We start from the raw sequence: 23,687 nt of genomic DNA, 5'->3' as shown, positions 1-23,687 counted from the left end.
CACCTGCTGCCGTCTCCTCTGAGAGGCAGGCCATGTCCCAACCCTTCTCGCTGAAGCAGCCTCCTGCTCAAGATGTCACTCTCTGCTTAGAATTCTATCCTATTTTCTTCACGGGACTTGGCGCTATCTGCAAACATTACCAGTTTATACGTTTATTAACTCCTCCCCATTAGGGTGGAAGCTCCAGAAGATGGGGAATTTTGCTCATCTTATTCAAAGTACCTTCAGCATCTGGCATAGGGTAGGCATCGTTTTGCTGAATAAATGAATGATTATTAACTCGTGGATAATCCATGTCTTAGCTGTTCATCTGTAATTACGGACATATTTATCTCTAACTACTCATACTTGGAGTTATTATAAACTATGTGACTTTGGCAAGTTCCTTTGCCTCTCCCAAGCCTCAGTTTTGTCATCTCTAAAATGGAGTTAATAATGCTACCTAATTTATAGGGTTATTGGGAGAATTAGGTGAATTTACATCAATTAGTTCGAAAGTACCTGATACATAGTTTACTGCTCTGTAAATTTTAGTTATTGATTAGTATGAAAGTATAACTTTGTGTCTATCCATTTTTTTATTTAGGACATTTTCAAACATTTATGGATGGAGAGAGAATTGTATAACGAATCCTCACGTCCCCATTTCCCAGTTTCAATAATTATTAACGTATGGCCAACCTGTTGCATTTATACCCTTGACTCTCACTTTTTTAAAAAAAAGGAAAATTATAACTTGCGATTATTAAAAAACCACCTGGGTGTGGCAAGCTACGGCTAGAAATCACTGTGGTGATAATATACGAAACAAATGTTTTTATTTACAAGAGAAATCATCGTATTTGATTATTAAAAGGAGCCAGGTAACCACTGGCTTCCGGTGCTCTGTCACAAGCAGGACCCTTAGGGCAGTGTAACAAAGCAGAGGCGGGCAGCCCCAGCCTCCATCCCTCGATTCCATACCACAGGGCTAGTCCACAAAGAAACTGGATCATCCAGGGTTACACAGAAAGATCAGAAGCAACAGCTGGAAGCTAAAAGAGACTGAAAAGGATCAATAAGCTCTAATTGCTTCTAGAACATAATGTGAAAAAATTTCAAAAGAGACTTCTTTGCATCCATTCTCCTGAATAACTTAAAGTAAGGGTTCTATCGTCCATCCTCTGGACCCCCCAATATCAGATGTAACGTGGACAGGGAGAAGTCCCTCTGTGGGGACAGCAGCCAAAAGCATTTCCAACCCATGCTCAAAGGTCCCCTGCAGTATGAAGACCCTGGAGGCAAAGCAGAGGGACCGTTAGCCATGTGCCTCCCAGCACTGGCGGGCCACAGAGCACGCAGCTGGGCTGCACCTGAGTCCCTAGGACAGCGCTTGCAGATACTCGACGCCTCTAGAGCAGCTCTGTCTAACAGAGATTTCTGAGATGAGGGAACTGTTTCATGTCCACACTGTCCAAAATATTAGCCAGGAGCTACAGGCAGCGTCTGTGCTCTTGAAAGGTGGCTAGTGCAAATGATTTTTAAATTTTATTTAACTTCAATTCATTTAAACTTAAAAGGTGACATGTAGCTAGTAGATCCCAGTGCAACTTTAGAAGGTCCACCCTGTGGCTAAATGTTTAAAACATCAATAACCAATTTAAACACTTTGGTTTATGAATATACTCCAATAAATTATATACTTAGCAATAAAAATAAAGAAATTAAAGGTTGTTCAGTTACGTTTTGCCTGATGTTAAACAGTGGAAACTGAAACAGACTGAATCACTGTTACAAGGCCCTCATGAAAAATCTGTCTTATCTCATGTGATCATTACATTAAAACTTACAAAATCAGATTCTTCAGGTCAGAGGAGTAGTTGATTGTCACCAGTTCCATGGCTTTCTGTAAATTTTCTCGCTGAATTCCTGCCAAAGAGTTGCAAGCCAAAGCCAACACAACTTTTCCTAATGATATCAGATCTGCTTGCTGACATGAAAGAATAAATATGACTTGTAATTTTTCTTTTATTGGTACAAATTTAACACACTGCCTGCATGAAAAGCATCTCTATAAAGAAGGTGAAGAACTCAGTAAAAGGTCCCCAAATATTGCTGCACATCAGAATCACCTGGGAGCTTATTAAAAAGACCATGTCTGAGCCTTTCCACCCCGGATTCTCAAATTCGGGAGGTCTGGGAACAGGCCTAACAGTTTAAAAGCCGCCAGGTGATCCTGACGGAGGTAGTTCTTGAAAGATACTTCCCGAAACATTCCTCAAAGCAAGTCACATGCCAACGGCAGAAGTGCTGCCTTACATCTATTTTTTAATTTTTATATTTAAATAGAGCTGTTATTCTTACTACTCTAAGAAGCTTGAGGCTGGTTACGATATAGTTGCTTTACAGTGATCACTATAATTCACGGTAGGCACTCATCTCGTTTTCCATGAGCCACAAAATACAGCGGGAGTGCGAAGAATTATTTGGAGGAAAGTTATTTCCTTATTCCAAACACAGCATCGGCATTACCTGGTTTCAGAGCATGTTCCCCAGGACACAGAAAACGCTGCAAACCTCCGAGGCACTCCATCTCCCTTTGTTTCCAGACAGACAGTTTTACACGGTAAAAGATCTGAGCTCTGTAGCCATCTGGGTTCCCATCCTTTTTTGTTTGTTTGCTTAAAAACTTACACTCTGGGGCATTCCTTCTAAAAGGATTTTCCCAAGACAGCTGCCAGAACTGAGGTAAGCGCTCCGTCACCTCCTCAATTACCCCAGAAAACAGAACGGTCACCCCGAGGCCCGGCTGGGCAGGTAACTACCAATGGCCACGTGCCCAAGAGAGTGGAGTCGTGCGGAGTTTAGTGCAAGCCTTTGAAGTCATTTCTACAGCAAACGTGCAGAAACCTTCAAAACCCGTGATCTCATCTGTATCACTGGATGCATGTTTATTTACAGAGCATTATAGGAATTTTCAAACCTAGCTATACATTAATTCACCTGACAAGTTCAAAAAACAAACACAAAAACCACCCAGTGGCCATCCCTTCACCCCAACTCTGGGATGAGATCTACTTAGTGGGTCTGTCGACTTGTGAAGAGTGTCAGATATGCAGCCAGGCTTGAGAGCCACTGGTTTTGTGGAATGTTTATAAATGGTGTCTTTGCAAAATCACGTACTTCAAGACAATCCCTGACGAAGCTTTAGGGATTTATAGTCATAAAGCTATCCCTAACAAACAACAGTCGACTCAAAGAGTAAAGAATAAAAAGAAGTCAAACTCCATTACGAAAATGACATTAAAAAGTTCGAATTTACAAATTTATCCAAAACCCTTGTGAGTCTGACGCTTTGAGCCTGAGATTCTAAAATCAGTGGAAAAACTGATTAGATGAACAAACAACTCTGAATCTCTCCGGACAAGAGATGCCGAGGATTCACGTCAAAGGGACTTTAAAACCTTCACTGTGGTACAGTTAGGGGCCCGGGCTGGCAGGAGAGAAGGAGCAGAATGCTGTCGCCGTGGCTTCTGTCCCCTGGACGGCACTGCCATGGGGGGAGCTCCAGGACTCCTCTCCGGCATTCTCAAGATCAGGTACCACATTCAGAGTTGTAGGAATGAGACCATGAAAAGCTGATCAAGAGAACTTGCTATGTGTAAATGCTCACTGCAAATTTCTACAGGTGTTTCAACCCAGTGTCATCAGCAAAGCACATTTAAGCTTGTTCTTATTTTATTAAGGATTTCAGCAGCTTGTAGCAACACACAGCCTCCCAACCCTTAAAACAGTCCGGTTTTCCATTTAACTCCACCCGGCATTGATGCTATAACTAAACTTCCGACCTAGAACATTCCATTAGTCTCTACCATGAGATAAGAAAACAAAAGGGCAAGACAGTCAAAAGACTGTATGGCTTTAAAAATAAGGCCATCCAATCATGAGCACATCCACCAGCTTCCTAAAGCTGATTCGAGGCGGGGAATACCCACTTTTAGAATTAAGTATACACGTCACATAATCCAATTAAATCAGAACGGATTTTTTTTTTTTTTTTAAATAAAAGCGATTAATGGCAGTTCCCGTCGTGGCGCAGTGGTTAACGAATCCGACTAGGAACCATGAGGTTGCGGGTTCGATCCCTGCCCTTGCTCAGTGGGTTAACGATCTGGCATTGCAGTGAGCTGTGGTGTAGGTTGCAGACGCGGCTCGGATCCCGAGTTGCTGTGGCTCTGGCGTAGGCCGGCAGCTACAGCTCCAATTCGACCCCTAGCCTGGGAACCTCCATATGCCGCGGGAGCGGCCCAAGAAATGGCAAAAAGACAAAAAAAAAAAAAAGAGAGAGAGATTAATGAAGTCCTTCTTTATTAAGAGACTTTAACATCATCAAAACTAAGTAGCTCTCCTTTCCTTATTTCCGGGCTAAATAATTTTCCATGTGTCATTTCGCTTCTTACCTCCATCTGGCTTTGCCCCCCATTTGTTGAATTCTGGAGGTTTTCCCCCCAACTCATTTTCAGTTTCTTCCTGATTCTTGACTTCTTGATTTTTCTCTGATTCTATCTATGGCTCTACTTATGTCCATCTTACTGAAAGTCAGTCTCTATTCACGTGTCTGAAACAGACTATGAAAAATAGACTACAAGAAACAGTGCACTCCTTTCTCATGTACCCTCTTCTCTGTAAATTCACAACCCCCGTTTGGGACTAGCTTTAATTCTCTCCCTTACCTTGCTCTAAGCTCCATGAAAACATCTCCTACACATACATACCCACTCCAAAAAAACAAACAAAGAAAAGAAAACAACTCTTACTGCTGAAAAATAAAAGGAAGGGGACAGTCGAGGGAAAGCAGGCCGAGGTTACGAAGGAAGGCCCTTCCTGACTTAACATCAGTGGCCCCAAATGCTTCAAGCGCTTTGTTTGGAATTCTGGGGTTGTCTTTTCTTATGAAGAATTGTTTCTCAGGGTAACTAATTATACAACCCATACTGAACTCAAATAATGTGCATTTGCAAAGAAGAAATGGAAAACAATACTGTTGTGATACTGACAGAAAACCAAAATCAAACTAGTCTTATACTAGTAATTAAAAAAAAAAAAAAAGGAATTCATTTAGAACAGAAAAGAATGAGGAGCTACAGGGAGGCTGTGTGTAAAAACCAAAACTAGTGTTTTGTTTTCAATGCGGACATGGCGTTTGCAAATACTTGCAGTAAAGGTCGGTGGCACTGCTTCTACATAATATCTAATTTCTCTTCAAAGTTTAATATTCTTTTCCTGGACATATAAAGATCACTAGTACTTTAATAATCAATTATCATTCATTTCCAGGAGCACAAAGATAATGATGAAAACCTTTTCAGAGCCAATCAGTTAGGCACTAAGTATAAGAATGTAAGAGAGAAGACAGGCAGGAAAGGGGCTAAGAATCAACCACCCCGCCCCAGATAAGAGAGAGGGAGCAAACTCCCTTCTGCAGAAGAAAGCTGCTGGGGGCAGTGGGGCTAAGGGCAGTCAGTCTTCCATGTCGTGCCCACTAGATGGCGCCACCAACAAGGACAGCTTGGGCTCTGCTCTGGGAGCCAGGCAGCAGCAGAGAGGAAGGAGGCTGGAGGGAAAAGGCGGCTGTCCAAGTGCAAGTGATGAATGGCCCGAGGTCTGGGGATTGCACTGTCCTCGGTCCAGTCGCAAAGAAAGAGGTTTATGCATGAATTCCCTGAAATACTAAATACTACTTTCTATTTCTCATTCTGGCCTTTAATTAATTGTTTGAAATTTTGTCTTACAAAGTGAACTAAAATCTTTCAAAGATGTGAACAAAAGAGAATGAAAGGAGAAGGGCAGTGGGAAATAAGGTGTTCTAGTTTCTCCACGTAAATAAGAGATTCTGCCTTATAGCAAACCTCTGTAAGTTAATAAATGCTCAGAAACACCAAAAATTTCTTACACGAAAAAAGTTAACACTGTCTTAAAATGATAACTGCATATTCTCCAAAACATTGTGATACAAACAGAATAATATGAAATATTTAAACATCTACATTACTTTGCAATCGAGGCAAAAGCAACTACACTTAATGCTCCTTGCAGAGGGAGGTTCTTTTTCTTCTACACCTTGCGTTCATCAAGAAATAATTAAATAACTAAGAACATAAAGGGACCTAAGTCCACAATGTCATGATGAAGTCAGACTATAACCAAATTCTAATAATGTACAAGAAGTGAGTGATAGGTTTTGATTAGGCAAAAGAAAAAAATTATTTAGAAAATGCAAATACAACAATTTTCCTCTGAAAATAAAATTTCTGGATTGGTAGTAGGATAACTGTTCTAAAGTAAAAACAATAGGGGTGATTTTAAAACATTCAAAAGTGAAAAAGAGCAAAACGTCATTTAATATATTTCATTCCGCTGACTAATTAATGTTTTAATCTATACTGAGGACAAATTTCCTAGTCATACAAAGGCATTTTCACTTAAACAGCTAGAGTCTCTGACACTGTCATTAAATCTGTATGTTCCCTCATAAAGACTCTACACTAAATACATCATTGTGCTTCAGAAATACATGTCTAAAGTTTGCATAGAAACCACCCCCAGAATAAATTGAAATCTAGACTTAAAATCCTGAAATATTTTAAAATAAACAAAATTTATCTTCAAAAAAAAAAAATCAAGCCTTATGTTACTAAGTATCCAAGTTAATTCTTACTCACCTGGTATTGAGCCATTAACGCCAATGGATTATTATTCTGACTGTTATCAAATGTTAAAACATCAAAAACTCCGACACAATTTACTCGCAACCTTTAAAGATCAGAAAATTTAAAGTAATTAAAATGAGATTTAAAAAAAATTACTTACTAGTGGACATCGAACGTTCCTATGATACTAGGAGGGTTCTCAGAACCCTGCAGTCTACGTCCTGTCCCACCCCATGTACCGTCTATCAATCTCCACTGTGCACATGAGGAAATCAAGGCTCCCAGGTGTCAGGTGATGAGCCTACAGTTATAAACGTCAGGAATGGATAAAGCCGGGACTGTAACTCAGTGATCTTTTCACCACACCAAGCTGCTTCTTTATTAGTTACTCATGAAAAGAGAACTAGTTAGCTTCTTAACACCTGCTGAAGATGTACTAGGCACATCCAAAGCATTTTACATGTATAAACTCATTCGATCCTCTCCGGAATCTTATGAGGCACACACCTTATAACTACAGAGAATGAAGATAATAACGGTACTTGTCACACAGATGTTAAGTGACTTGCTATCAGTTAAGCAACTAACAGAGCCAGGACAAGAACCCAGGTAACCTGGTACCAGATCTTGAGCTCTTCATGCTACCCTGCTCAAGACCATTCTCAAAATTTCAGCAACTGATAGAAAGCTCTGGTGAAGTCAAGGCCTGTGTAACTTCACTCTTTGCCAGTGGTTCTCCAAGCTGGGACCCAGGTAGCCGAAGAGCATCCCTAGGAACTCGCTAGTCCTCAGATTCTCAGGGCTGGCCCCAGACTTCCTCAACGAGAACTCTGGGGCACAGCCCAACAACCTGGGCTTCGGAGGCCCTCCAGGGTACTCGGACTCATGCTGACATCTGAGACCCGCGCCGGAACACGGAAAAGCTGTACTGCTACTGCTTCTACATGCCCCCAACCTGGCCATACATACCTCCCTAACCCTTACACAACCCTGCCTAATAATCAGGCATTTTGTTAAGAATTCGACATTAAAAAAACTTACAAATGAACTCAAAGTCCCAGTGGTTCTTCTGGATGGAGTATACGAAAAGGCAGAATTAAAACAAATCATCATGCTATGTTTACTAAAGAAGCCAAAACTCAAAATGCTAGTACCTCGTTTTGCCGGTTATCAGAATCTTTGTTGGGTCCATAACTCGACACGCCAAACCCGCTGTATGAATGGTTCGTAATGCAGAACTCAGTTGGACAATATATGCCCAAATAAGAGATTCTGGCAATAACCCAGCATGCTGTCTGGGCAAGGGCCCATCATGCTGACCTACAAAAGCAAGCAGATCAAAAAAATGGCACCTTCATTTCAGTAATCAACTAAAAGACAAACATGTAAAAGAAAATGCATGTCCTTCCACGGCACAGCTTAATTCATGCATGTATAGATCTCACTTCAATTTATTTGAAAGGATTTAAGAGACAGACGCACACTTTCTTCTTTATGGTACCGTCACACCTTTCTACCGTTAGCAGAAGCAGAGCTCTCACTGCACTTCTCTTGGCTGTGACCATTAGAATTGGTGGACAATAAACAAAAAAGCACTTAAAGTAAGAATTTATGCTTAATTGTGAACCAAATAAAGTTAAGTTCTGATTAAAAACAGGAACTGTAGAGACTGTTTTACATGAAGTGCGGATAAGCCTGGCCTGCACTACAGCTCAGGAGTGTGGGACCCGCCACTGCGAGGGGCTTGGGGGAAACACGTCATTTTTGCTGAACGTTCGGACTCTCCTCATTCGGCTCAGCCTCCTCCGCGACAGCCTCGTCCATCAGACAGATGACACCCGATTCACAGAAACACAAATGCGGAACACTGCATGTCACCTGTGTGTAACGACGAACGCAAACACCATCTGTTCGACCACAAGTTCTATCACCTCCCGTATGTGCTTCTTGACGCTACATTCTGTGTCGCTGCTAATCAATAGCTGCTAATCCAGATTTGTAATTATTTCAGGGAATAGGGCCTTATAAATTTGAAGGTTCATATGGTTGTAAACACACCTTTTCCGAATCAGGTGTAAAAGCAGCACAGTGAAATGGTTGGTTGTGGAGCAAATAAACAGCCAATACCTACTTAGGGCTTGCGACAAAATTTCCAGGGAAGTGCAAATATAAAATTCAAACCCTGCTATCCCTCAATTTAGACAGACTAAAAACAATACCATCTGGGAACCAGCGGTAGATGACGCCAGTAACACATGTCAAGACAATGTCAAAGACGACCATCTACAGCTTCCGGAGAGCTATTTCTTAAGCGTGGTAACAAGGAAAAGAACTATTTATTGCAAACAGTGCAAGCTGTTTCTGATTCTGTCTAGTTACGTTACTTCCATCATGTCATGTCATGCTAACCCTCTTACCACAACCTCTGCATAGTATGCTATTATTATTCACATTTTCTCATGAGTATATATTTTTCACAACATGAGTCTTTTTTTTGTTTTTTGTGTTTTTTGCTTTTTAGGGCCGCACTCATGGTATATGGAGGTTCCCAGGCTAGGGGGCGAATCAGAGCTACAGAGGCCGGCCTACACCACAGCCATAGCAATGCTAGATCCCCGACCCACTCACTGAGCGAGGCCAGGGATCGAACACACATCCTCATGGATACTAGTTGGATTTGTTTTCACTAGGCCACAACGGAAACTCCAACAACATGAGATTTTTTTCGTTTGTGCTAAATTAACAAATTAAGTAATATAAGAAAGCATTATGCTTCCATTTACGTCTCTACGAGTTTACACAAACACTGGCTCTTTTTTCTTTTTTAATATTTGCGCTGGGAAGACAGAGGACTGTCTTGCATTATAAGCTGCTATAATTAAAGTATATAAAGTACGTTTAGGGACGTTACCACCATTTAAACCCTTTTTTTTTTTTTGGTCTTTCGTCTTTTTAGGGCCGCATCTGTGGCATGTAGAGGTTCCCAGGCTAGGGGTGGAATTGGAGCTGCAGCTGCTAGCCTACACCCCAGCCACAGCACCATGGGATCCGAGTCGTGTCTGCGACCTACACCACAGCTCATGGCAACCCCAGATCCTTAACCCACTGAGCGAGGCCAGGAATCAAACCTTTGTCCTCATGGATACTAGTCAGAATCAATTCCACTGAGCCAGACGGGGACTCCTAAACAGTACTTTTAAGTATTAGAAAAACAACTGAGGGAGTTCCGTGTGGCTCAGTAGTTAACAAATCCGACTAGGAACTATGAGGTTGTGGGTTCGCTCCCTGGCCTCACTCAGTGGGTTAAGGATCCGGCGTTGCCGTGAGCTGTGGTGCTTGGATACCGCATTGCTGTGGCTGCGGTGTAGGCCGGTGGCTACAGCTCTGATTAGACCCCTAGCCTCGAAATCTCCATATATAGTGGGAGTGGCCCTAGAAAAGGCAAAAAGACAAAAGGCAAAACAAACAAACAAACAAACAAAAAAACCCCCAAACAACTGATTTCTGTGAAAATGCAAATATATCAAATAATCAGCACTCAAACCAGAGTAATTAAGATTAAAAAATAAGCTGGAAAGGAGGGGTACACACCAGTGGTTCTCACCAGGGATCAGTTTTGCCCCTTAGGGATGCTTGGCAGTGTCTAGAGATATTTTTGGTGTCACAGCCAGAGAAGGGGTTGCTCTGCTATCCAGACGGTCAAGGACAAGGATGCTGCTAAACACCCAGCAGCACCCGGAACAGCCCCACAAAAATAATTATGCAGCCCCAATGTCAACAGTGCTGCTGAGGCTGAGAAACTCAGCTATAAATTAAAGTCAACAGTCACTTCACAGGTGTTACTACTAAAATAAACTGAACGACAGCTATGTTCATCTTTAGGGAAAGTTACACCACATCCCCTTCAACAAAATTATGTATGAGCTACAGATGACATGGCAAAGGAAAAAAAGGACCACACTATGCGACCAGATTTTTAGTATGAAACAGCCATGTAACCACAGCTTGCTTCTTTCAACTGTCAGGAAGCAAAGTTAAAGTACACAGAAGCTTTTTTTTTTTTTTTTTTTTTTGGTCTTTCTGCTATTTCTTGGGCCGCTCCCACGGCACATGGAGGTTCCCAGGCTAGGGGTCGAATCGGAGCTGTAGCTGCCAGCCTACGCCAGAGCCACAGCAACACGGCATCCGAGCCGTGTCTGAACCTACATCACAGCTCACGGCAACACCGGATCCTTAACCCACTGAGCAAGGGCAGGGACCGAACCCGCAACCTCATGGTTCCTAGTCGGATTCGTTAACCACTGCACCATGACGGGAACTCCCACAGAAGTATTTTTATCCATAACACCAGTCTTTAAAGGCATCATGACCCAAAAGACGCTGGAAGAATATGCATCAAAGCGCTTCCCTCCTTGTGTTCGTTCTCTCAGTACACACACAGGAAAATCTTCAACAAATTAAAACTACAGCAAAGAAGGTAATGCTTCTTTCCTGCCCCTAAATAAGAAAACAATACATCTATTTTCCTTCCCCAAATTAATTTACCTCCAAGTGGATTTATTTTTACTCTGAATGATTTACCCTTTTTTTTTTTCGGCTGCCCCCATGGCATATGGAAGTTCCCTGGCCACAGACGAGATCCAAGCCTGTGACCTATGCCACAGCTGCAGCAATGCCGGATCTTCAACCCACTGAGCCACAGTGGGAACTCCAATTTACTCTTTAATATACATTTGTTTGAATGTAATTAAAATATTTTGGCTTTTTGCAAAACAATTCTTTATAAATATTAGAAAGGGGGCAAAAAAGAAAACATTCCCCATTTAAGTAAAAGTTAAATGAAAATTTATTTTGAAGACTAATTCCTTAAGTAACACAGACTCCTACCTTTACGCAAAAGCATTTGTTTAGGGAAGTAATTACCTAAATGACATACAGTCACACTGGACTATGCAAAAGGAGACTGACAAAGCCAAACCAAAAACTGTGACTGCAAAGAAACATACCAAGAGATTCTACCGGTTGTGCTTTGGGTGGTGAAGTTACAGGGATTATGTTTCAATTTATTGAATTTTCCAAACCACCTTTACTCAGAAAGCATATTTTTTTAAAGAAAAAAACAAAAAAAAACAAAAAAAAAAACCCCACCAAAACCCTCAAGGAGGAAAAAACTTTGATCATATTCTGAGTTAACTTAAATTTCAGATATTTACAGGAGTCTTTCAAAACCCACCTTAACCTCAGTCTATAACATGTAACACGTGACTTCCCAACTTCTTAAGACACTGCCTCCATTTCTTTAAGATGTTTCTTCTTTAAATGCAAGAGGGCCTTTAAGCTAAATAAATCACAGGGCTAAATTTACATGTATTTTACTTATTTGTTTATTTACTTTTGCTTTCTAGGGCCACTCATGTGGCATACGGAAGTTCCCAGGCTAGGGGTCGAATCGGAGTTGCTGCTATGGGCCTACGCCCCAGCCCCAGCCACGCAGGATCCCAGCCACATCTTCGACCTACACCCCAGCTCACGGCAACGCCGGATCCTTAACCCACTGAGAGAGGCCAGGGATGGAACGGCATCCTCATGGATACTAGTTGGATTCATTACCACGGAGCCATGACGGGCACTCCTAGGTGTTTCTCAAACTACAAAACTGCTCTTGCACAGAACAAAGGTACTTATCAAACACAGCTTGCCCGCATCCTTTTCTTACCCCATTTCCTCTTTGTGAAATAGGCATCAGCGTTCGGGTCATTGAAGTGCCTGCTCATCATGGTCTCTCCTCCAGCATGGAAATCATAGGCAAACACAAGAGCTTAAAATAAAACACAAACACTCGTTATTGCAGTCCGGCTTCAAATACTGAGGCCCACGAGCAGAAAGACAATTTTCAAGCTACTCACAAGGCTCTGAGAAAGCTTTAGTGGTAAATACTTCCCGCAAGGTTACAATATTTGAGTGCTGAATTTTTTTCCACATATCAACCAATACCATGCACTTTGTGTTAACAAGACGAAAACCTGAAAAAGAAAAAATTTTCTGCTAAACTGTAAGTGATACCTCCCCCCCTTATTTCATCAGAAAGGTGAAGAAAACCCACGTTATACGTTACCAAGATAGCAATTTCCAAATGAAATAGTAAACTTACTTATTATCCTTTAAATTCATGTTAAATAAACACACTCAGGAATGTCTGAATAATTTTAGTCCCAAGAACATGCTCCTAAGAAAGGACAATTTTTCTCCGTACCGTGTATCCTCCGAAGGCAATACGGCAGATCATCTTTGCTGTTTACAGCTTTGTAGCAAGACGTGATGTAGCCAAAATTACTTGATTTCTGTATCCGGTTGGGTGGTGGCAGTGGTTCTAGAGGGAATAGGCTATGGTAGCTGTCAACTTCTGTAGGGACTGCTGGAGTTAATTCATAAGAAGATGACTTTAACTTGCAGGCATTCATAGAATTCTGATTATCTCAGAGTAATCAAGAAGAAATCAGTTTTACAGACCAGTGATACCAAACACACTTTTGTATTCTAGGACAGTGTCAATACTCACAGCAATTCTACGGGACACACTCAATTCACCAGCAATAAAAACACCTATTATAAAACAGCAGAACCACCGGATTTCATGCACTCAAAGCATTTGTCTTATATAATAGCATAATACAACTCCTGTTTCTCAGCTATTAGAAGCAATTTGTGTTATCATTTAGAGATGGTCGAAACTTCTGATTCCGATGTTAAAAATCAAGACAGATTTTTTCTTTAAACATTTTCTTTTGTACAAAATATATTTAGACAATGGTGTTAGTATACGAATTCTTGCTTTTTAAAGCATAAAGAAATTCAAAACAAATAACAAACTGGAGTGTACGTGTATTATGCCTGCGTGTGTAAGTACATGCGTAGCTGTAGCAAAGCCACTCAGTAGAACAGCACCGTTTTAATCCCTAGCAAAACACAAAGGAAGAAAACTAGAAGAACTTTTAAGAAACACAGGTGAAGTTTCAGTAAGAAATTCCACAAACTGGGTTCAAAATGACCCCTCTGCCTTCACCAAGTCTTAATACTCATTGTCTCTTAGTTCTCAAAACCAATCCGTGAGATAGGATTCCCTATTCATAAACAAAGGAAAGGAAAAATTACACATCTAGAGGGAGCTGAGGGCGCAGCCAGGATGCCGATTCTGCAGTTCTGGGCTCCTAACCCCTGGATGGCATTCTGGCCAGAATGCAAACCAAACATCAATTCATTTTAACTTTCAAACCAAGGTCAAGCAGGACGGTCTACTGCAAAGGGGGCAGTATGAGGGAAATACACACGTACGTGAATACAGCTGTAACTTCTGCCCATTTATTATTTCCTATTTGAACAATCAGTTCAATTTCCACAAAGAAAGAAATGATGAATAAATATTGTTTCCTGGCTTTTACATACGGAGCACTTAATAAGGGAAGCAGTTACTTTCAAATTAGTAAAAATACAGAGTATATGTACTATATATGAGTGAACACATATTAATGAAATACAGGTTCTTAGAAAGAGGCTTAGAGAAAAATAAAGGCCAGTAATTTATAGAAAACAATACAGTAGAAAGCAAAATAGCTTTTACAGAAATACAATCCGCCATGGCACCGGTTCTTAAACCTTAGCACCCTTCAGAATTACCCAGGGGCTTGTTAAAACACCGTTTGCTAGGCCCCGTGCCCAGAGTTTTGAGTCAGTAGATCAAAAGCAGGGCCCAAGGATATGCAATTCCAAGGAGTTCCCCGGTGATAGGGAGCAGATGCCGCGTGGTCAATGGACCACGCCCTGAGAACCACTGCATGTGGGAATACAAAACCACTGAAAGGAAAGCCATTCCTAAGGCTCTGAGGAGAGATCCTGCACGGCTACTACCAACTGCAGGACGAGACTGCTCCAATGAGCTTTATACAAGTGGAAAGAGCACCTTCCAGTGAGAGGCCAACACAACAGCCAGGACCTGACGGTGCCGATACCCAGCAGCGCTGCTCACAGCACCAGTGCGATAACAGAATGAGTGAGGGACGCCAAAACTAAAAACTTTACGCTCGCGACTCCTTTATCCCCATGTCTACTTTCAAGCAAGTCATGAATTTTATACCCTGAAGGGAAAAAAAATGTGCTTCAGTGGAAAATTATGCATTGTCTAGAGGATAACCCTCCAGTGTCTGATTCTGATTCCATGGAAGTATTTCACACCCTGTCAACTGTAGCTGACTGATAAACACTGCCCTGCAAAATAATCCTTGTCTAGAGCTGGTTCTGACTGGTGAAGGCTCAAGGGACTTCCCTCCTCTGCAGAAGGGAGAGTTTGAACATTTGCTTCAATATTCCTGATCTATAATGTGCTCTACGCCACGGGACTGGTTCCTCCAAGATTTAATACATTCTCATTCTTCTGTCTCTACACCCGGATTTCACCTTCTTTCAGAACATCATCTTTTAACACTACATATCACGGCCTACTCTGGAACAATCACAGGTGACTTAACATTAACTTCGAAAACCAAATGTTTCCACTAAAGCAAAACTCACTGGGTTCTTTGTTTCTAGTTCAATTTAACAAATGCGCAAAATTAAGTATAAATTAAAGGGGGCAGGGGTGCCTCCATCACAGCTTGGCATCAAAAATCAAAGAAAAGAAAAGCAACTTGGAAGGTGACCAACCGAAATACACTCTTTAGTTGAGCCCATTTTTAGTCTTGGACTCAGGTCCACCAAATAACATTAAAAATAAAGTTAAAAAAGAAAGCCTCCGTTTCTTTCCTCTATTCAACCCAGCTTCCCCTCAAAGAACATACAGAATGATGGACTGGATCTAAGCTGCTGAACGGTGACTCCACGGCGGCCTCCAACTTCAGCACCAGTGACATACTGGACCAGACAATCTTTTTTGCTGAGGCCTGTCCTGTGCACTGCAGGGTGTTTATGGAGCAGCATCCATGGCCTCAAGCCTCTAGGAGCCAACAGCACTCTGCTGCCAGTTGTGACAATTAAAAATTGTGTTGCCAAATGACCTATGAGGGTTAAAATCGTATCTGACTGAGAACCACTGACCCACAGGAAATACATTTTGATTCGAGTTTAGAAGTACTAATTTGACGTAACTATGAAGAATGGAATGAAAAAAGGAAAGAAAAAAGTCAGCAAGATGTAGTTTAGTATTTTTGTTTTGTTTGTTTTTTGTTTTTTTTTTTTTTTTGTCTTTTTAGGGCCACACCCCGCGGCACATGGAGGTTCCCAGGCTAGTGATCAAATCGGAGCTGTAGCTGCTGGCCTACACCACAGCCACCAAAGCGGGATCTGAGCCGTATCTGCGACCTACACCACACCTCACGGCAATGCCAGATCCTTAAGCCACTGAGCGAGGCCAAGGATTGAACCTGCAACCTCATGGATGCCAGTCAGATTCGATTCTGCTGAATCGCTACGGGAACTCCAAGATGAAGATGAATAAGCGGGTCAACATGAGACGATGGTTAACAGTAAACACGGGACATGAAAGACCAGCGAGCGCAGCAACATAAGAAACCATTTATTAAGCCTTGCCTGAACACAAGTACACAGACTTGGCTGAACCACAGTCTTTAGTTTGTGGCACTCAAAACTCTGGTTCATGTCCAGGCATGGTCTGCTTTTATTCAGTTAATTATTCTTAATAATACAGTGAGCAAACTCAGCACAGAGAAAAAGCTCAGACCTTGATCTCATGTCATTTAAATATATGGTTCTCGCTACCCTCCTCTCTCTCTGCCTTCCCTTTTTATACAGTGTCATTATACTACACGTAGTCCTCAAAAGTTGATTATGCATGAGTACGTATATATGCATTTACACAAATGTAAAGACATACATAAATTTTAACTTTATAAAAAGGTAGCACGCTCTACGGAGTCTTCTGAGGCTCGCGTTTTTACTTCATGTTACGTTACTGAGATTCTTCCGCGACATGTACTTTCTTCATTGAAACCGCTGCATGATGTTCCATTATCTGACAAGATCAATTCATTCATCCACTGGCCTTTAAGACCAGGGTTTGGAATGATCCCGGTTTCGGCTCTTGTAAGCAGTGGTGGTGTGGATACTTAGCATGTTTTCTGGTAAAAATGTATAGTTTACCGCTCTCTATGAGCAGAACTGCTAGATCACACGGTGTACAGATATTCAACTTGAGGAAGTTTCCAGTGACAACAGGTTCACCAACTCCCAGCACCAAGAGCACTGGAGAACTTGTGAGTCCACAGCCTCAAACTGCAGCAGGGTCAGGACTTGAACCGACCTCTCATTTGTCTCCCCATCGTCAGTGATGTTCAACAGGTCTTCATGTATTTTTGATTCTATCAATGTCCACTTCCTTGAAATACCGATTCCTATCTTTTGGCCATTTTTAAAAGTTTGGGCTCTTACTGATTTGTGATTTTCCTTTTGTCAACTGTGTAAAATCTTCCTCCAAGTTTCTTCTTTACTACAGACACCTCTGCATTGTTTTTATTTTAATTCAATAAAATTTACCCGTACTGCCTTTAAGAGTTAACAGTATTTGCCTCCAGCAGAGAAGATCTTTCTCGACAGAAACATCGCATTTACTCATCTACATTTTAGTTTTAAAGTTTTGTTGTAGACATTTAAGCTCTTGATCTATCTGGAGTGAGTTTCGGCACGCGGTCAGAGATAAGGACCCAACTGTAGTGACACCGTCTTTTACCATCAAGGACCACTCTCCCACTGCCTTTCTAGCCTTTCTAGGCCACCTCTGTAACAGACTGTGTCTACGTTCTCCCCAGTGTGTTCCATCAATCAATGTGTCTAATCCAGCGCTGTCACCACATTGTTTTAGTGCCTACAGACTCCAACCCAGCCTCCCCCACCCCGCACCACCCAAAATCCTAATCGTAATCTTGGAAGTGCTCCAGGAAGTCTTGAACCTTTACTCTTGGATATATTGTATCATACACCATGAAAAGCTCTGTCATGCTATAATATAATAAAAAATAAAGACCAAATCTTGATTAGAAGTGTGGAATTTTCAGCCAACCACCCAATCTTCCAGGGAGGAGAAAAGGGGCTGGAGACTGAGTTAACTATCAACCACCCAAACAATGAAACTTTCACAAGAACTCCTCAGAAGTTGGGTGCAGAGAGCTCACAGGTGAGCACAGGGGGGGCTGGGAAGGTGGCACACCAGAGATGGCAGAGAAATCCCGCCCGCCACACTCCCTCCCAGACTTTGCCCTCTCTTCCATTTGGCTATTCCTTGTATAACCTTGTATAATGAGCCAGTAACAGTTTATAAACTGCTCTCCTGCATTCTGTGAGTCATCACAGCAAATCACCAAACCTGGGGTGTGCTGTGAAAACCCCTAAATTTGCAGATGGCCAGACAGAAATACAAGTAGCCTGGGTACTCCCATTTCGGCTGGCATCTGAAGCCAGAGTGGTCTTATGAGGCTGTGCCCTTAACAATTAAATTGTTAGGATGTGAATTCTGTGTCAGAAGGACTGTGAGTAAAAAATAGCTCATGCCCTTTGACTGAAATTATACTGAATCTACAGTTTAGAAAAACGGATACCTTAATCATTATGCCTTCCTACTCATGAATATAGTATTTCACTCTATTTGTTTATCTTGCTTAACACCTCTAGTGAGAGCTTACAAATGTTTTGTTGTATTTATTCCTAGGTACTGATATTCTGAAACCATTGTAAATAGCATCTTCTAATTAGTCTTTTAAAAAAAACAAGACAAAACTCTGAATAGGGCCTCAAAGGCAATGCTTAACAGTAAAGAAAATTCCAACCTGAGCACTTCAAAGGCTTCAACAAATAAATCTCCTGCCCATCTAAACTGAAAAGAACAGGCTTAAAGATGTGACAGCCAGACCTATTTCTTCTCATTCTTTACCAATCAAGAATATGCTCAGTGATCAGATCACAAAGATGGTGAATCCTTGATTCCTAGTGTATTCTTTATAAAGTTTTGCTAAGTTAAACACATTTAATCTTGACTATAAAGAATAAGCTAGGGAGGAGTTCCCGTCGTGGAGCAGTGGTTAATGAATCCGACTAGGAACCATGAGGTTGCGGGTTCAATCCCTGGCCTTGCTCAGTGGGTTAAGGACCCAGCGTTGCCGTGAGCTGTGGTGTAGGATGCAGACGTGGCTTGCACCCCGCGTTGCTGTGGCTCTGGCGTAGGCTGGCAGCTACAGCTCCGATTCGACCCCTAGCCTGGGAACCTCCATATGCTGCAGGAATGGCTCTAGAAAAGGCAAAAAGACAAAAAAAAAAAAAAAAAAGCAGCAGCTAGGGAAAGAGATTTTAATACAGCTGAGAAACACTATGGTACAGTCAGGAAAACCCGGGTTTAAATCCTGACTCAGCCAGACAATTACTAGCCACTGTCTTAAAGTAAAGCTGCTTAACCTGCCTGTTGGCTTCAGTGTCCCTCACATGTCACACGGAGACGATAATATCAGTGTGTACATCACAGGACTTCGGCGAGGAAAAAAATCGACACACAGAAAGTCTTATTAGGACACTGCCTGCAAGGCTGCCTCTCAAAAGTAACAACAACCACCGTCCCCGCCCTGCCCTAAGTACCTCTGACCCCAACGTCATCAAGCCTCAAACGTCATCAAGCCTCAAACGCAACATTCCAGTGCAGAGTGAGGCACATCACCACGAATTCTAATGCTTTATTTTCTGATGAACTAAATCAGAATCTTATCACATGTAGAATTATTTGAAAAACAAACAAACAAACAAAACAACCTAGATGATCACTGGCATCTTGGAATTCTTCTTAAGCAGATTTCAAATAAATATATCATAAGATAGTAATTAGCTAGTTTAAGGCATAAAACATGTAAGACTACAGAAGGATTACAGTATCCTCTAAAAGGAAGGATCGACCAACGCGCATTTTACCTGGCATATCTGCTTGATCAATTTGAGCCATCGTTATTAAGTGTCTGTTAATGAGCTCCTGAGAAAAGAAAAGAAGTATATTTACATCTACGTACAGCTTCTGAAATCTGGGTTTCCTTTTACAGCTAAATAGCCTATTAATATTTTTGGCACATGCACCTTTTAATGCGATATCACGAAATAACATCTCCAATAACAGTAAAATGTCTAAATTCCAGTCCTAGATAGACATTCCCATAATCCAGCAGTGCTCTGAAACAATGCATATGACTAACTCTGTGGCTATGCCTGTAATGCACTCTGCAGACAATACACTGGTACAACTTATTTCTGTGAAATAAAATATTTCCGAGAATCTAAAAGTAAAATAAAATTCTACACATCAAAAAATAGCTGTTAACCAAAAAAACCTAAAGTAAATTATTTTGTAAAATCTACTTTATAGAAAATACTGAGCTCTCTGCAAATGAGGTTCATTTCTAGGACAAACGACTCATTAACTACTACAGATATTAGCAAAAAGTTGTCTAGCAGTTAGAAACCATTGAAATTATTTATTTTTGACTCTAGAGGCCAGTCAATGCACAGGATATGAAGAGCAGAAGGATGGCCCATTTAGATAGCTATTCCACGTTTTATATGTTTTATATCATCACACAACTACTTGCAGTTTTCTTGAAAAACAGGTTTCCTTAAATAAACTTATCAATTAGAACTCAACAATTCTAAATTCTATCTGTGTCAGCATATCTGATTAAATAACATGGTGTGAAAAGAGTTCTGTTCTTTCTCCAGTTCTTTGCTAAAGCACCAAAGACCTGAAGTATTTCCATTAGGAATTCTGAAAGCATACCTGTCGGAGCTCATCGGCCATGAAGAAGGAAGGGGCATTTGCTTTCGGCTGCATGTAAGCAACGTGAGGTGCAGTTGGGGGATAAATATGATAGTTTGGAAATACCTACAAGGCAGTAAGGGGGGGAAATGTAATGATCAATTTTTCTCCATTGATAAGGTTTATCATTACTTTGATCAAATTTTAAGCTTTAAATGACAGTGAATCAAACATCTTGGAGGATAGCGTTTATCAGAATATCTTCTGAATGAATTCATTTTTAAAATAATCTTATATTGAAATAACCAATTTCTTAACATCTAGTTAAGAAAGGAAACATTCCTTCAGGTAGTGTAAACTCTGAGCCCCACTGAGAGGCAAGAGTGGCTCTTTGGAAGAAATCTTACACAGTGTGTAAGTACAATCAGATCATGGCCTTACTGCCCTGGGCGCCCAAACAACAGCCCTCTGAAAGGTTTCTTGCAGCCAAACAAAACAAGGTGTTGCCTAGATAGATACTTATGAACACTTCCAACTACAACAGTAAGAAGGACCAACATACTCTGGGTCGGAGCTGAGGTGCAGAGAGGGCGAGATGAGGTATCCGCCTTCCAATCAAACTGCAGCCAATCCACTCACCTGAGTCCTGTCTGTCATTCTTCCCATCACCTGCTCCCTCCCCTTTTCCCTCTGCCTCTCCTTCCCTTCACTGGTCCACCATGCAAAAATTAAACTGCATCCTAAGGAGTTCCCGTCATGGCTCAGCCGTTAACGAATCCGACTAGGAACCACGAGGTTGTGGGTATGATCCCTGGCCTCACTCCGTGGGTTAAAGATCCAGCATTGCCGTGAGCTGGGGTGTAGCCCGCAGATGCGGCTCGGATCCTGTGTTGCAGTGTTGCTGTGGCTGTGGCGTGGGCCAGCGGCTACAGCTCTGATCAGACCCCTAGCCTGGGAACCTCCATATGCCTCGGGTGCGGCCTTATAGAAGACAAAAAAAACCCAAAAACGAATACAAAGTGCATCCTAAAACAGCTTAGGTTTTAGTCTTTCATTTTTAATTAAAACAGACAAAGTTTTTTTTTCTCTCTTAAAAATGAATTCAGCCAATTTCTGGAGACCTCAGATGATTAATCTGCTCTGGATCTCAAGCAGGAAGTGGTTTTGCAATATGTGAAAGACTTCCTTTAAACTCTGACTGCTGGGAGGATAGCACCTCTTTCTTGCCTGGGTTTGCTTACACCAGATAGTACAGTTTAGCTTAACGACCTCAGGTCTACCAGGAACATAGTTTTAAGAGTGGTTTGAAGGGTATAAACATTATAAAAACAGCTGAGGCAGTTTTGTGGCAAAATGACCTTTCTATACATTAAACTTTTTTCTCCATATGTGATGAAGTAAAATAGACTAAAAATGTAAACGATTATAAAACATAACACCCCCCCCCCAAAGTAAAACATTGTTGGAATTCTTACTTGAAAGGAGCAAGAAAAGTTTCTACTCTACCTCAATTATTTGACCTTCTGTTCGGCAAGCTGTTCTGTGATAATTTTTGAAAGACCTCTGACAAAAAACAAAACAAAACATAAAACTATTAGCTGTTGCATAATTTTTTAAAAAGCATGGTACATGATTTACGAGTACATCTAGAAATGTCGTCACATTTATTTCCCATGCACCTTTAGGCACAGGTCATGCCCATTTACCATCAGGGGAACGATCTCAGAGGCACTAAGATTCAAGAGTCCCCAAACAATGCAGCACTGGGATGCTTCAAGAGGAAAAACAGAAATCTGCTGTCTTTCCACTCAAACTGTCTTTTAATAAAACAGTGACTACCATCAAAATAAATCATTAATGTAACTTATGGGATAAAAACCCTACTAAAATCCACATTCTTTTCATCTAAGCCTATAGCCTATGATTTTGTCAAAGGTCTATGGTTTAGACCGGCTTTCATATTTGAACGGAATTTAGCTTTCTGACTCATGAGAGCCTCACCTACTACTTATCTGTCTATAGTTCAATCATTTTTGAACATGGACAAAATTCTGAAACTAAAAAGGTACCATTTATGGAACATGCCACGCCCCTCCCCGCCGCCCCCCAGTCCTTTGGCAGCTCTCCCTGCACATAGTCAGGGCTCCCTAAACCTCCTCCCTCCTTATCAGAGACCCATACTGGGTCCTCCTGCCACTGTGGCCTCCGCGACCCAGAGTTCTAGCTATTAAATCACTGCCTAGTCTGAGCAAGCATTTATCATCAAATTACTTTCCATAACGACTGATAAGAAACCACCTAGTCTCCTCTGATTTCTAACTAGAGATTGAAACTATCTAAACCTATAAACAATCATCAGCAAACGCCACCTCCAGCCGGCACAAGTACTAGGTAACCCTGTCAACAAAACATGCCATAAACGACTAAACCAGAGCTTGAATAATATCTAATTTCTGATTAAAGCCATATTTATCCAAAACTAGAGGTGTCATTAATGCAGAAATGGATTATTTTGAAAAAGTACGAAGAGATGAGAATGGCCATCTACGTTAGAAAATTACGTACTTTTTCAGGTGACAGTAAAAAGATACAGGAGGGGGCAAGCCTCCTCGCCAACCTCCTTAATAAGAAGACCTGTTACCTAAGAGCCCCACCGCTTCTCTTTTAATGCAGACCTACCACTGAGCTCACAGGGGCCGGGGTCGAGTCCGTGTAGAAGTAGGTGGTTCCGCCGACGGTCTCCTTCTGGATGACCTGGCCGGAGGACGGAGTCTGAGGAACCGGATGGTTAACAGGTGTAGAGGCACTAGAAGGCACCATGTAACTTGCTGGATTTGGAGTGTGACTTCTTCTCCTGGGAGCAGGGGAAGTGTGTGGAGTGATCTTAGGGGAATGCAGCGGGGAAGATCCAGCAGACAGTGACATTCCTGAAGAAGATGTAAAAACACTTCTTAGAAAGCAAAAATTGGTTTTAGAGAAAAAAATCTGGAACACAAAATGCAAACATTCATTTGGAAGAAACATACTTAACAAAATTATTTAAGTGCAAAAAATAAAAGACTTGTATCTTGTTTTAGAGAAAGCTCTGATTAAAGCAAATGTAAAGAATTTCTTTTTTCCAAATACAGTTGTTTCCAAATTGGAAAGGAGGAAATTTATTATAGGAATAACTCTCATGTTAATCACGATTTACTTGAGTAACTTCATGAGTT

The 23,687-nt window shown here is 41.4% G+C and overlaps 1 protein-coding gene across 46 annotated transcripts in view; it reads right to left on the bottom strand.

Annotated features, from left to right (window-relative positions):
* The window catches only part of PAN3 (poly(A) specific ribonuclease subunit PAN3), a 127,585-nt gene that overhangs the window by 13,811 nt on the left and 90,087 nt on the right, over positions 1 to 23,687 (bottom strand). For 23 of the 46 annotated variants that reach the window (XM_005668294.4, XM_005668299.4, XM_005668298.4 and 20 more), the window contains 10 exons: positions 23,155 to 23,402; positions 21,982 to 22,038; positions 20,497 to 20,601; positions 19,644 to 19,701; positions 12,943 to 13,104; positions 12,596 to 12,712; positions 12,406 to 12,507; positions 7,844 to 8,009; positions 6,702 to 6,792; positions 1,830 to 1,969 (listed from right to left, as the gene is read on the bottom strand). In XM_005668294.4, coding sequence (XP_005668351.1) covers positions 1,830 to 1,969; positions 6,702 to 6,792; positions 7,844 to 8,009; positions 12,406 to 12,507; positions 12,596 to 12,712; positions 12,943 to 13,104; positions 19,644 to 19,701; positions 20,497 to 20,601; positions 21,982 to 22,038; positions 23,155 to 23,402 — 1,246 coding nt within the window. Of the gene's footprint in view, positions 1 to 963; positions 1,045 to 1,829; positions 1,970 to 4,439; positions 4,608 to 6,701; positions 6,793 to 7,843; positions 8,010 to 12,405; positions 12,508 to 12,595; positions 12,713 to 12,942; positions 13,105 to 13,467; positions 15,965 to 18,974; positions 19,702 to 20,496; positions 20,602 to 21,981; positions 22,039 to 23,154; positions 23,403 to 23,687 lie in introns of those variants that run through there. The other 23 variants (XM_005668295.4, XM_084981311.1, XM_084981310.1 and 20 more) reach the window with 7 other exon arrangements.

Source organism: Sus scrofa, chromosome 11, assembly GCF_054392235.1.
Source record: "Sus scrofa isolate SSC_HxYL_T2T_F1_AM1 chromosome 11, Sscrofa_HxYL_maternal_Yorkshire_Landrace_v2.0, whole genome shotgun sequence".
Classification (NCBI taxonomy): domain Eukaryota; kingdom Metazoa; phylum Chordata; class Mammalia; order Artiodactyla; family Suidae; genus Sus; species Sus scrofa.
Note: the sequence above shows the minus strand (reverse complement) of the source record. Positions and strands in the feature narration are given on the sequence as shown.